The 14,514-nt window shown below is 48.5% G+C and overlaps 1 protein-coding gene across 1 annotated transcript in view; it reads left to right on the forward strand.

The window, feature by feature from the left end:
• The first annotated feature begins 1,332 nt into the window (after positions 1 to 1,332).
• Positions 1,333 to 14,514, forward strand: part of LOC147746872 (neutral amino acid transporter 9-like) — a 316,543-nt gene continuing 303,361 nt past the window's right edge. The window contains exons 1-2 of the mRNA XM_086925062.1: positions 1,333 to 1,369; positions 1,977 to 2,141. Coding sequence (XP_086781188.1) covers positions 1,333 to 1,369; positions 1,977 to 2,141 — 202 coding nt within the window. The remainder of the gene's footprint in view (positions 1,370 to 1,976; positions 2,142 to 14,514) is intronic.

Here is a 14,514-nt window from a genome sequence, read left to right on the forward strand (position 1 = left end):
TGCCGTGTGAGACGTGACCTCGGGGAGCAGCTCAGTTTTCTCTCTGACCAGCCAAATTGCCAGGGAACTGTCATCACTGGGAAAGGGGTCAGGAGAGGCAAGCTATTGATGAGGCTCGTCGGAAGCTCATTAGGTAAATGAGGAAATTTTGTAGGGATTCAGATTAAATATTTTAATGTTGTTGCCATCAGCGAACCAGGCAGAAAGTGAGGGTGTGAACAAGCTTACAGTTGGAGGAGGCTGAAAGTGAAAGATTACATTATAGGAAGTTAGTTTACTTATATGCTAATATAGCGCGGGGATGCCTCCGGGTCACCAGGTGCTCTACAAATCGTTAAATAATATTTCAGTGATAAGCAGTACGGAGGTTAAAGGTCACAATTGCAGAAGTTAAGTTACGGTAGGATGTAGATGTTACAGGGTTAGGTTAAGTGGAGGGACATTTAGGGTGTGGTAGGAGGACTTGTAGGTGACATTTATTGTATAGAAAAGCTTTAGTTTTGCAAGGCAGAATTCATAGGAAAATGTGTGATGTGCACCTGTTTCAATAAAAACTGCATTTTTCACTCAGAATCATGTGTCCGTGTTCTGTGCTGTACCACTTTCACCTAATATGTGGCTCTTACATGACAAGCTTCTGAGCCTCAAATTTGGATACACAAACTTGTTTTCATTGCAATCATCTTTTCACAATCAAAGAGGAAATCAAAGGAACCTCCATCTTTTGAACTAAGGCATGTAATAAACATAGTAGGGTTTGGACCGTGAGCATTGCTATCAAAAGTATAGAAACATTTTTCAAATATATAATGATTTTTAGGAGTAAAAAAATAACTAATACGGATGTATTTGTTTATGTGGGATTTTTTTCAATTCATTAATATCCTTAATTGGGAATATTTTTGTTTACCAATTGATATATAGTATAATCAGAGTCACTGGAATTATGTGGCAGGGAATGGCCAAATTAATACGACAGAGTTGAGTAAATTATTTGGCAAGAAAAAGAAAATTATGCGGCATAATGCTGCCCTTTTTGTAATACTATTACTCCATTATTTTATCATTTTTACTTCCTAATCACTGTGTGGGCATTGGTTGAACCTCATTAGAACCAATTTAATATCCAAATACAGCAATAAGCAACAGAAAGGTGACCAGTCAACTTTTGCCAAGGTCCTTCCACTCTGCAGCAACATGTGTTACTGCGATTTTAGTAACTTTTGAACCGTTTCAGCTACAAACAAAATATTTTTTGTAAAAATCTGCAGATTATTCAACAGATGATGTATTATGTGTCAAATGCGGCAAATCCATAATAATCCGAAAACGATGTGGCTGCACAATCGCATAATTCCAGAGGCCCTGAGTATAATATACACAGTTATGTTTTTTGCATCTTATTATGAACATTTTTTTTATTAAGTAACATGTTTTCTTCCTTTGCCATGTTTGTTGATTTGCATTAATTGATGCATGTATGAGGTGGTAAAAATTATTTTGCCACTATTTGCAGTTTGCTTTTCTATTTAATGAAAATGCAATTCAGCTTTTAGAACTCTTTGTTATATTTAGCCCTTTGATGTTTGTGAATTAATCTATTAGTTTAGGGCAATCCAAGATGTCACTGTCCCATATCGTTCCCAGATTATAGTGTTGTGCCGCTCACTCATCATCAACCGATATGTGCCGTTACTCTTACTTAAAGCAAAGCATGATGTCACTCTCTCTCAGTGTGATATGTGATGACCATCTTCAGAGGAGTATTTTGTGCTGTCAATCTCTTCTAAAAAAATATAAGATGTAAGTACTGCTTACAGTAGGGTCTTATGTCTCTCCCTAATCCTGAGTTATCTCACTCCTCCTCAGATCAGTGTTATGTTCAATATATGCTTTCACTCTTCCTTAGCACATGTGAGGCCATCCTCCCACAGACCCGAGTCTGATGTCACCCTTGCTCTCCTTCCTTTCCCTAGGGAAGGACCTCTCCATCGAGTTCCAAGAAGTGTGTGAGTTTTACTTCGGCAGGATAGGCCGCTGGCTGTGTCTCTTCTTCTCCATGCTGGTCTTTGTTGGAGCCCTGGTTATTTACTGGGTCCTCATGGCCAACTTCCTCTACAACACTGGGGAGTTCATCTATGGTAAGAAAACCACCACCTACAGGATACACACACCAACAGAACCAGCCAGGGAGAGGGGGCTGGGTGCGAGGGCTGACAAGAGTATATAGCACTGTCTCAGAAACTATGACGTGAGATAGAATTATGGGTTCCTTCATCAGTCTCAAAAGACTCTGATATCAGAAGTGTGACCCTATTATGAGGCCCTTTCACCACCATTGTGTCAATTTTTGTGATGCTGGAGCAGCAAAAAAAATGTGCCACACTGCGCCATATTTACAAAGTGATGTATCCAGGCAAATGCATCACTTTGTAAACCCCTGCGCTACATTTTACCTGTGACAGGTATAATGTATGCAGGATGGGAGTTTCGATGCAGAAAAGAAATGTATGACATGACAAGCTGGACATTACGAGCTGTATTTTAATTGGCTGTCAACACTCCAAATCAGGAAGTGTTGTCAGCCATCTTGTGCCTCGGTAGAACCGAGGCACAAGAAACCGCAACAAAACACCGCAAAACGCGAAAAGGGGGCAGGGTAGACACACCCTGACCCCCTAGGCCTGCTCAGTGGGTCCCATAAGGACCCCCAAGGCCCAAAATAATTATTTGTTTTTTTTAAATCGCAGGATGCGCGTAGGATCCAGGTATCCCGCTGCTGAAAAAAAAGCTTTAAATGTTATTAACCCCCTCGGGGCCTAATCCCGAGGCATTTTTTAAAAATAGTGTGGGGTGGTACCAATCCCCCCCACACCGCCCCAGGGACCGCCACACCCGGGGCTCTAACTTAATATGGGCAGGGGGCTCACGGACCCCCACAGCCCTGGTGACTGCCACCCCCGGGGCTTTTTTAAAATAGGCAGGGGGGCCACGTGGCTCCCCTCCTGGAGCCTTGTCTAGGCCCTGGGGACTGCCACCCCTCAGGGCCGGGTCCTGCAGTGTCCCAGGGTGCCCACCCCGGGACACTGCTGTTTGCAATGGCAGGGCGGGAGCCTCGCGGCTCCCACCCTGCCTTTGAAAACTGCTTTGCTTCTTTGAAGCGAGAGCAGGGAAACCTGCTCTCACTTCAATGAAGCAAAGCAGATTGCTTTTCCATATGGGGAGCAGCATGTTAGCTGCTCCCCATATGGAAAAGCAATTCCGGCTCCCGCAGGAGGCGGGTAGCCGGCGGGACCGTGGGGATATTGGGGATCACCCACAGTCCCCAACGGTGAGGGCAAGCCCCGGGGGATGGGGTCCACGGGGCTACCAGTGGCCCGGGAGGGGGGCCACGTGGCCCCCATCCCCATTAACAACAAAAAAATGTTTTAGAAAAAAACAATGGCCCGGGGCCTTGAAGTGGCCTGAGGAGGGGTGCTATGCAGCCTCCTCCATAAAAATATTAAATTAATCGGCCATGCCCCGGGGGATGGGGTCACCGGGGCCCGGAATTGGCCACGGGAGGGGCCTTCCCGTAAAAAATGTGTTAACATTTTTATTTGGGGGTCAGGCCCTGGGGGATGGGGTCCCCAGGGCTCCAAAAAAGTAAAAGGAATGGGGGCACACAGCCCCCCTTTCCAAATTAATATTTTTTTTTAAAAAGGCGCGATAGCCCAACTGGTATCTCCAGTATGTGCCAGGGAGCTGCGTTGCAGACAGGTGTTCAGAGGCCACGCCCATTTTTACACCTCGTTGCAACGCAGCTCTGTGGCACTTACTGGAGGTACCTAGTGGGCTAGTTTGATCGTAGGGACCCTTAGGATTGAAGGGGACCTAATTTCTCAACTTAGAATGGTGACAGGGTGCGTTTACATAGTGGTGAAGGGAGGGGAGGGGCCTGACGTGGTGTGTAAACACACCCTGTGGCTAAGGTGACCAACTGGCATTGGTGCAAATTCAGGACGGTAAGTGTAAAAATTCGGGACAAAGGGTCAAAATTCAGGACACAAATTCAGGGCAGGAGGTCAAAATTCAGGACAGAACTTCAGGACAATTGGTTTTACAGACACATCAGAGGTCGCACAATAGTATATAAGTATGCCCAGCCTTATCCAAACATATTCAACCATTTGCAAACCTATCCTTCAGGTATCCTTTCATCTATCATTTTACTCATCCATCCCGTCATTCATCCTTTCACTCATCCATCCATTATCCATCCATCCACCCTGTCACCCTATCCATCTGTACACTCATCCATCCACTCTTCTACCCATCCATCCATTCACTCATCCATCCAGCCATTTACCCTTTCACCCATCCAGCCATCCTTTCATGTACTCATCCATCCACCCAGTCACTCATCCTTCCACCCATCCACACTTTCAGCCATCCATCCATCCTCCCTTTCTCTCTCCAACGACCCTTTCACTAACCAATCCTTCCTTCCATCCATCCAACCACCCATCCATCTACTCGTCCACTCATGAATCCATCCATTGACCCTATCACTCAACCATCCTTTCTCTCATCCATTTATCCTTTTACTCCTTCACTCATCTATTCATCCTTTTGTCCATCTACCCTCCCTTTCACTCACTCATCCATTCTTACATCCACCCTTTCACTCATCCGTTCATCCATTCACCCTTGCACTTATCAATTCATCAATCCATCCATCATTTCACTCATCCATCCACCCACTTACTCACTCATCATCCACCTTTTGACTCATCCATCCTTTCACTCATGCATCCACCCTTTTACCCATCCAGCTATCCTTCCACCCATACATCAAGCTATTTACATTTTCTCTCTTCTATCCTTCCACTCACTCATCAATCCGTTCATCCTCTCTCATTATCCATCTATTCAATCTTTCATTCATCCATTCACCCTTTCACTAGTTCATCCAGACATCCACCCATCCCTTCACTTACTCACTTTCCCAATTTTTCATATTAATTTTGAGCTGAGCCTTTTTGAGAAAAGGCCCATCAAGAACTTCACCCTCGCTGCAGGAGCCATTCCAGGACTGGGACAGAAGCCACCCAGGGCAGAGACAGGATCCACCGCAGGGGGGCAGGAGCCATCACAGGAGGGGGAACAGGATCCACCAGGGTGGGCACAGGGGTAGGCATGCAGTATTCTAGTATCAGTTTGGTCTCTTCCAGGGTGGTGTAGGGCTACTCAACCCCTCCTGGACAAGACAACGAGAAGACAGGCTCTCTTTCCAAAATGTTAGTTTTGCCATCCCCCACTGTGATGTACAGTACTTAAAGGACATACTCCAAGAGAACTGATTTAACTGAGTGTCCTACATAATTTGTTAATCAGTGCGGGTGCGATTGTGCCATTTCTTTATTTTATTACATTACTAGCAGTCCGTCCCGACATTGTCCGGGTATGAATTGCTGCCGGCCAGTAGTATATTGTTTTGTTGGATTTCGTTTTGATAGCATTTCTTATCTGTGACAGGCCTGTGAAACACTCCGATTCACAGTGCACTGCTGATGAACTTAAGAGTGCGCATTCAGTAGTGTGTGAACTCGGGTTTCCCTACTTTATTTTTCCTTGCAATATTATATAGCGCAAACTCGACAACATGGCATGAGCACAATTTACATTACAGAAGATTACATTAATTTGTGGTAGGCACAGGGAGACAAAGTAATTTGCCTGGAATCACAGGATGTTGACCTGATGCCGAGATTCGAACGTAGCTCCCCAGCTCTAAAGTTCGCAATTCTAGAACTTGTGGCGGGAGGTGTGTCTAAAAGTGTATGTCGGTGCTGGCCATCAATGAGAGAGACCTGTGTATTTTTCAAATCGGTGGTGAAAAAATATGAGTATGTTGCTGGAGATGTGGGCCACTGTGCCACCAATGTAGTTACCGGGGGAGGGTATACACCCATTATTCCGCAACTTTCTTTCCGCAGACCATCACTCCGCATACTTTCATTATGAAAGTACCATGACTCCGCAATGCCATTATAACGCATGGCATTACATTTTATATGCTTTTAGCATGCATACATTTACAACGAAATTCGTTGTAAATGCTTGAATGGTAAAAGCATGTTTTTTTTAATGTTTGGATATGGTAAGTATGGGTATAGGGGTATATGTTTTGGGGTACTGAGGTATATGTTTTGGGGTGTTTGGGTATTTTAAGGGTTCAGATATAGGCCCCGATGTAGGTAAAACGCATTTTCCGATTTTAAAATACCGAATCGTACCGAATCGGTATTTTGAAATCGGAAAATGATATGTAGATAAAAAAAATCGGAAAAATACCGATTCGGTAGTAATCGGTTTTGTGATTCGATACGTACCAAATCGGCATTTACCAAATCGGAATTTACCGATTCGGCTACTACCGATTCGGCTACTACCGATTCGGTAATCGCAATACACCCCCATGTCCAAAAGGCCCATAGGAACGCATTGTAAATACCGAATCGGTATTTACCGAATCGGTATTTACCGAATCGGTAAATACCGAATCGGTAAATGCCGATTCGGCAAGCTTGTAAAACTGAAACCAAAGACATCAGCCAATGAGGTGGAACCACCCTCCCCCACCCTAGCAGGGAGTGGCTACCCAGGCAGGTGCAACTCATTAGAACTTTCTGGAGAGGCAGCCTGAGCTGAGCATTCACAGTGAGCAGCAGTGGTAGCAGTATCCAGATCTCTGTGAAACATGGCAAGCAGCTCTGAGAGCCAGAAGGCAGAGCGCAAGAGGAAGGCCAAATTCAGCACCATGGAGCTGCAAGTGTTGGTGGAGGAGGTGGTGAGGGTACACAGGCAGCTCTTTGGGAGGCTGTCCCTCATTGTCCCTGAGAGCACTAAGAGGAGGCTGTGGAGTGAAATAGGGGAAAGAGTAAACGCTGTTGGTGTCACCCCCAGGAGCCTGGACGACCTCAAGAAGAGGTTCTACGACATCCGCAGCCTCACAAAGAGGAAACTGGCAGAGCTGCAGAAGCAGGCAGGACTTACTGGTGGAGGCAGGAACCTGGCGCCACCCCTCACTGACCTGGAGGAACTCGTGGCGACTACCATTGAGAGGGAGAGTGTGGTGGGAGTTGGGGACCTGGATAGCTCATCCAGAGCTACAGCTAAAGGTAAGAAGCATGTGCATCTTGACACACCCTACCAGACACCTCCCCTTTAGACCCAATGCACAGCCAAACCCCAGCCCAGTACTGCTACCAACAGACATGAGAAATGCATCATGGTAAATGTAGTCAGCAGAAGTAGGCAAAAATACCAGTGCAGAAGCATAATGAAAAGAACTGTAAAACTGAATCAAAGTATTTGAAATGATATGTGCAATGCTTTAATTGTAGTGACTGTAATACATCAGCACTCAGTTCACAAATGCTTCTTTATACCTAGGGGCACCATCAGGCGGAGGAGCAGGAGCTACTCAAGCACCAGCACCAGCACCATCTGCCAGTGCGGTGGCAGGGCCAAGCACCAGTCTACCAGCACAGGAGGAGGAGGAGGAGGAGAACAGCAGTGCCCTGGGAAATGAGGAAGACACTGGACATACCCTCACATTTCCACACTCCCCCGACTGTCTCTAACGCCCCCATTGCAGTTCTCCCCGGAGAACTCACCACCACAGAGCCACCGTGCACCTGCTACATCTCCTGCCAGGAGTATAATTGTTGCTCCATTAAACCCCGTGGAGGGAGCAGCGGGTCAGGCTCCAGCTAGCAACCCAGTTACACCTGTGGCACCCCAGCCCACACAGCAGGGCAGCAGCAATCCCCGGAGGCCACGAACATCCAGCAGTGCACTTCCAGCACGGGAGGGCAGCGTGTTTCAAGGGCTGGAGGGCAGTATGGTCAAGATCCAGAGGATGCAGGCAAAATCAATCTTGGCCTGCCAGCGCCAGTTGCGGGTGCATAACCTGCAGATGGGGGAGATGGCACAGGGGTTCAAGACATTTGTTGAAAGCAACAAGGACATTGCAACAGGTCTTGGGCGAATGACCACTGCCATCACACAGCTCTGTACAAAAATGGATGAACACGAGCTCTCTCGCCGCAGGGATGCCCGTGTGCAGAATAGTGCTATCAACCGCCTTGCTGCTGCTACCGCCCAGCTATGCCAACGTGGGGCAAACATGGAGGCCAGCCTCACCCAGAACACGGCAGAGGTGACTAGGGGCATGGCCCGCATTACCACCGCCATGGAGGCACTTATCATATCGAACACTGTTGTTAATGCAGCCCTGGACCTGGGCGAGGCTGGGGACAGCAGCAGCCGCAGCAGCCCGGCCAGCGCAGTGTCTGAGCCGCGCCGGAGCAGCAGGCGCTCAGCTGAGGCTGCTGGACATGCAGAAGGGGGTGAGGCACATCCTAGTGGGGCTGCTAAGTGCAGCAAGAAATAAGACTGCCAGGGCGGGTGAGGCAACCCGGAAATTTGACATTTACCCACATATTGTTTACCTTTTCTTTTGTTGCACATCAGTGCAGTAACGTTGTTGCAACATTATTAAATATTTCTTTTTCTAACATCCATTGACCTGTCTGTGCATCTGTACTCACTCAGAAATAGTTTTCTGTAATCTCCTCACGTCTGTATCTGCCATCACTTGGCGTAGACACCCCAGCAGGTTGTGTTTGTGGCACAGCAACGTCGTCGTCATGGTCCTTGTAGTCTGACAACTCCACCTCAGTGCCCTTGTTCACCGCAAGGTTGTGCAACATTGCACAGACAGCTATGATCTTTCAGCAGGTGATGGGGGTATACTGCCTTGCACCTCCACTCTTGTGCAAGCATCTGAATCTGCTCTTCCAGATGCCAAAGGTCCGTTCAACTACATTCCTTGTGCTTTTGTGGGCCCGGCTATACCTCCTTTGGCTGGATGTAGAGGGGTTGAGGTAGGGGGTGAGGATGAATGAGCGGAGGGCATATGCACTGTCGCCTAGAAGGAAAAGGGTTAACATTACTCACATGCATACATGTATTTTACTTAGCTACTTTGTGTTATGGGGGTCTGATGATGTGTCTCACCTAGAAGGTATCCTTCACCAAATGCGCCAGCAGTCAGCCGGGCATAGATGCCGCTCTGTTGAAAAATGTAGGAGTCGTGGGTACTCCCTGGGAATTTTGCTACCAGGTCTGTGATGGTGCACTTCGCATTGCAGATCACCTGAACATTGATGGTGTGCGTAGACTTCCTATTGCGGTATATGTATTCTGTGTCAGCAGGGGGGCAAATCGGAATATGCGTGCCATCTATACAGCCGATGATTTGGGGAAATTGTGCCATTTGGTAAAAGTCTGCTTTTGTTTGTACCAGTTCCGCGTGGGTTGCAGGGAAAGAGATGTATTGGTCCATCCTCTGTATCATGGCGTCAAGGAATTTGTGGAAAAACCTTGACAGGCTGCTCTGGGTCACCCCTCCTACCGCAGCTACTCCACTTTGATAGCTGCCAGACGCAAGCAGGTGTAGGCTGCATAGCACCTGCACGTGCGCTGGGATGGCGTGTGCCCTTGGGGTGGGGTGGTCCAACAGTGGTTTGAGGTCCCTGATGAGCTCCAGAATGGTGTCTGAGTCCAGCCTGTACCTCTGTAGGATCTCTGCCTCTGTGAGCATGAACAGGGTGATCCTCTGTCTGTAGACCTGTTCCTCTCTTTGCCATTCCCTCTCTCCTTCCTGCTGTAGCCGTAGCCGCCTTGCAATGACATAAAAAGCAGCCATCCTGCAAGTTGCAATGCATTTTGGGTCTATTTTTATAGGTTGAAGTTGGTTGCCACCTGATTGTAATCCATGGTAAATACCGATTTTGAAATACCGAATTTGAGCCAAAATCAGTATTTCTATGCTTCCCTACATCTCAATCAGAGTTTTGCCCTGTCCGAATCGGTGATTTACCGAATCGGTAACTCTACCGAATCGGTAGTTTATCCGATTCGGAATAATTTCCGATTCGGTGTCTCTACCGATTCGATACATGGACCGAATCGGTATTTTTACCGATTCGGTGTCACTACCGATTCGGTACATGTACCGATTCGGTATTTTTATCGAATCGGTATGTTACCGATTCGTTCTTTTACCGATTCGGGGTATTTCCGATTCGGATTATTTCCGATTCGGTAACTATTCCGATTCGGTATATATACCGATTTGAACGATTTTCATTGCCCTACATCTCGATGGCTGGATACCGATCGGTAAGGGCCGAAAATCGGTATTTTCGGCCGTTACCGATCGGTAACGGCCTACCTACATCGGGCCCATAGTTTTGGGTTATGGGGTACAGGGGTAGTTTTAGCGTTTAGGGATAGGTATGGGTTTTAGGGTACAGGCGTATTTTTAGTGTTCAGGGCTAGGTTTGGGTTTTGGGGTATAGGGGTATTTTTAGGGTACAGTGGTAGTTTTGGGTTTTGGGGTACAGGGGTATTTTAAGAGTTCAGGGCTAGGTTTGGGTTTTGGGGTACATGGGTATTTTTAGGGTTCAGGGCTAGGTTTGGGTTTTCGGGTACAGGGGTATTTTAGGGTTCAGGGGTAGGTTTGGGTTTTGGGGTACAGGGTTATTTTTATGGTTCAGGGCTAGGTTTGGGTTTTGGGGTGCAGGGGTATTTTTAGGGTTCAGGGGTAGGTTTGGGTTTTGGGGTACAGGGGTATTTTAAGGGGTCAGGGCTAGGTTTGGGTTTTGGGGTACAGTGGTATTTTAGGGTTCAGGGGTAGGTTTGGTTTTTGGGGTACAGGGGTATTTTTAGGATTTAGGTATAGGTTTAGGTTTTGGGGTACAGGGTATATTTATAGGGTTAAGATGGGTTAGTGTTTAAGGGTGTTGGGGTATTTTAAGGAGTAAGGGTGGGTTTTGATTATGGGGTGCAGGGGTATTTAAAGGGAGCAGGGTGGACACCCGGAGCTGGAATGTACAGAACCTGGGAAGAAAAAACAATGAAATATTTGACACAACGCGCGCCACCCTCAGCACACAATATGAGACGTGGCATGAAGGGCGTAATGTAAAAACAACAGTTGATGGACAGAATGCAGAACAATGTCATACATTCACCCCAATACAGAGGTCTGGGCCTAAATCCATAATTTTTTTTGCACTCTACACCACATCAGCCTTGACCCTGTGCCTCATGGGAACATTCCAGGCCGAATTGCCAAGCCATGTCTTTCATTGACCGTACTCATGCATCCTAGGACTGATTTCTGGCTAACAGCCGTCTTCAGCCAGGATAGCTTCACTCCAGTGGTGTGGTGAGCATGGGACTCACGTCTGAGCATACTCAAACCACTCGGGGTGACAAATGCAAAAACAACAGTTGATGGACAGAATGCAGAACAATGCCAGTACAGAGATCTGGGCCTAAATCCATCGTTTTTTGCACTCCACACCACCCCAGTTCAGATATGGCCATATGCAAATTAGCCTTGACCCTGTGCCTCATGGGAACAGTCAAACCCGACGGGCGGAACGTACCACACGCCCCCAGCATTTGTCATGCACCCCCCAGCACATGCCCACAGCACAACGCAGACACGCCCACAAGGGACTACTTTGCTGGCACAGTTCTTTTACTTTTTAAATGTATATTATGGGCGTCTGCATAGCCTATGTCCTTCTGCTGCAACTTCCCTTTCCAACGCTGTATTGGGTGTTGTGATTGGTTCTGTGGTTCCTGAGATTACCCGCCTCAAAGGTTTGGGCTCTCTCTTTATTATAATAGTATGGATAGACTGCATGTTTTAGGAACCAAGGTTTGTTTACAATTTAGTGGCAGTAATTAAGCTCTGTGAAGAGAACCGCATGCTGCCTCAATGTAATCAGGGCCAGTTCTAGGATGTTTGGGGCCCCGGGCAGAAAGGGAATGTGTGAGGCCCCTCTAAATTTCAGAGACATGACGCATTCAGGGCTGTTTGCATCTGAATAGATGCCCCTGCTCCTGAAGCTGAAGCCTCTCCCCCTCAGTCACCTACAGGCACCTTTTAACAGCTCATCAAGGGCTGAGGGTTGCCATCCCGCTGTGCCTCTCCATTGCTGCTGGGTATCTGAGCTATGGTACTGCATCGAAGTCTGTTACACCCGACCTCAACAGCATCGGAGTCAAGAAGGGATGTGGGTGGAAGCTGTGCCGGCTTTAGGGTGGTGCGACAGGTGTCCGGTTAAAATTACAGACAAATGGCGTCCGTTAAAGAATCCTCCACGGACAACGGACAGACGGCTGAAATTACGGACTGTCCGTGAAATTTACAGACGGTTGGTCACCCTACCTGTGGCGCGTTTTAAGTAGGGGCAAAAATTCCACTTCAAACCTGAGGGACCATGGTGGACAAGTAGCCCACCAGGTGCTTCCAGAAAGTCTCACTGCGCTGCGTAGCAGAGAGGTGGTGCAGGCCGTGCCCCTTTTTAGGTCGAGCTCTCGACCTATTGTCACCAAGTTAGGTCTGAAGGGAGTCAGGACCGGGCACGAGCAGATTCGGTTATGTGGACGCGCACAGCAAGTCAGCCTCTCAATCATCCGTGCAAAACACGAGCGCACAGACACACACCCCTTCCCCCCTCCCCCTACAACTAAGCCCCACACCGCACACACCGACACGTGCACACACACATTTCCCCCCCCTCCTCACCGTGTTCTTTCCGTGTCCCTCTCTCTCCGTAGCAGGTCAGTCTCGGCATCGGCATCAGGCTCCATGTCTTCTCAGGCGATCCTCCTCAGCTTGCGTGCACGCTTACGGCGACGTCTCGTGCGCTCTCACCTCGTGCACTACTCATGCCTGAACCTGGGGAACGGGATTGTTTTTGCGTGTCTCACGCTGGTGCGCATGCAGCAGTTCGCCGGCGGAGGCTTAGTTGTTCGCCCAACAGCTGCTATATACCATGCAGGTTTTTAAAAAAACACTTTCACACATGTTTAAATTATTTTTTCTTTTATTTACCGTTTCAAGTGCCGGCTGTCGTCTTCGAACAGTTAAAAACAAAAATATGCACGTCATTTAGGGCACCATCGGGTCATGGTCTGTAGCCGTACATTCGTGTGAATGCATGACTGTGCTTTTTTTATTACGGAATGAAGATAGCACGATTGGCACTGCTACACTTTACATAAATTAGTTTTGCACAAGGAAAGGTAAGGAAGTGAACCGACAGGAGTCAGCGCGTCACCTGTCTGCTGCTTGGGAGTCTCATCGCTGCTCTCGGGGACAGCAGACATCACTGCCTGCTGCGCGCCTTCCGCCTCGGAAGGACGGGTTTTTTTTAGAGTCAACAGATACCTGCGTGTGTTTAAACTCTGCAACAAACTGCCCGGAAGCCAGTAGCTGTGTGTTTTTAGATTTGATGAGTAATGGTGCTTGTTTGCTCTGCTCAGCCCTGCACTGATGTACTGACACACGGCTGCAGCACTAGTGAACCAGCACGAGGCACACGTGCTAATCTACAGCAGCATATCACAGGCTGACCATAAAGGTGCACTTGAGGGACCACACATCACCGAGTAAGCTATACATCCTCTACTGTTGTATTGTTTTGCTCATTGTGCTGAGCAGGATTTTTAAAGCATCGGCTTACCTTAACTCTCATGTTACCAGGGCTTTCGTGGTGAAAAGCGGAGCAGCACATTTGTTACTTTCACCCTTACTCTTGCCATGCATTTCTACACTCCGAAAGGCCAGGCGCTCTATGAGAGGGCAGGCACACCGAGAACAGCCTTATTTCCAACCTGCAGTAGCGACGGTGTGGCCAGGATTTGTATAACAGAACCCCAGTCCACACGCCATTTTGACATCGCTTTTGGTACATTTAACCTCCGGGAATCTGTGGAACGACACAGCACAGCAGCTCCCTTGTCGGTGCCCTCTCCAGACGGACAGTTTGGTCGCTCTTTGCGGCCAGTGCATCGGACCCTGTGAAGTATTTTCAGGGAGGTGTTCCCTGGTGCGTCACCTTCCAAAGTCCACTCTCTGGCAGCAGCAGGACAGCAGCTCCTCTTGACAGCTCTAACCGGGTAGAGGGCAGTTTCGTCCTCGGGAAGGGCAGAGTAGATCCTGGGAGAGAGAGAGAGAAGCGCGCCACGCAGTGGCCATCAAGAGGGCGGGCACCTAGTCAAGGAGGGCGGTCCCGCCCCCACTGGTACGTCCGGCACCTCCGCCTCTCCGGTTGGAGGAGGCGGCCGGCCGAGAATCTCGTCCGGGCGGCTGGGAGGGGCTTCTGGGGTACTTATGCTGTGACGCCCTTATCCTAAGCCTCTTTGCCGCCCGGACGCCGTCGCGACCTTGCTGGACACTCTTTTTGTTGCTCTCGTCGTCTCGTCGTCTCGAGGTAAGCGTGGCCTCGGGCCTTCCGCATCCCCCCCGCCCCCTTTGAGTTGCCGCCTGCTCCCTCTACCCGAGGTGCGAGCCTGGCGAGGCGGCCCGTTAGAGCGGGCTGCTGTGGGGGGGGGGACGTCCGGGGCCGTTGCGGTCCTTGTCCCCTGGGCAGTGCGGGT

The sequence above is a fragment of the Lissotriton vulgaris genome, chromosome 1_1, assembly GCF_964263255.1.
Source record: "Lissotriton vulgaris chromosome 1_1, aLisVul1.2, whole genome shotgun sequence".
Classification (NCBI taxonomy): Eukaryota; Metazoa; Chordata; class Amphibia; order Caudata; family Salamandridae; genus Lissotriton; species Lissotriton vulgaris.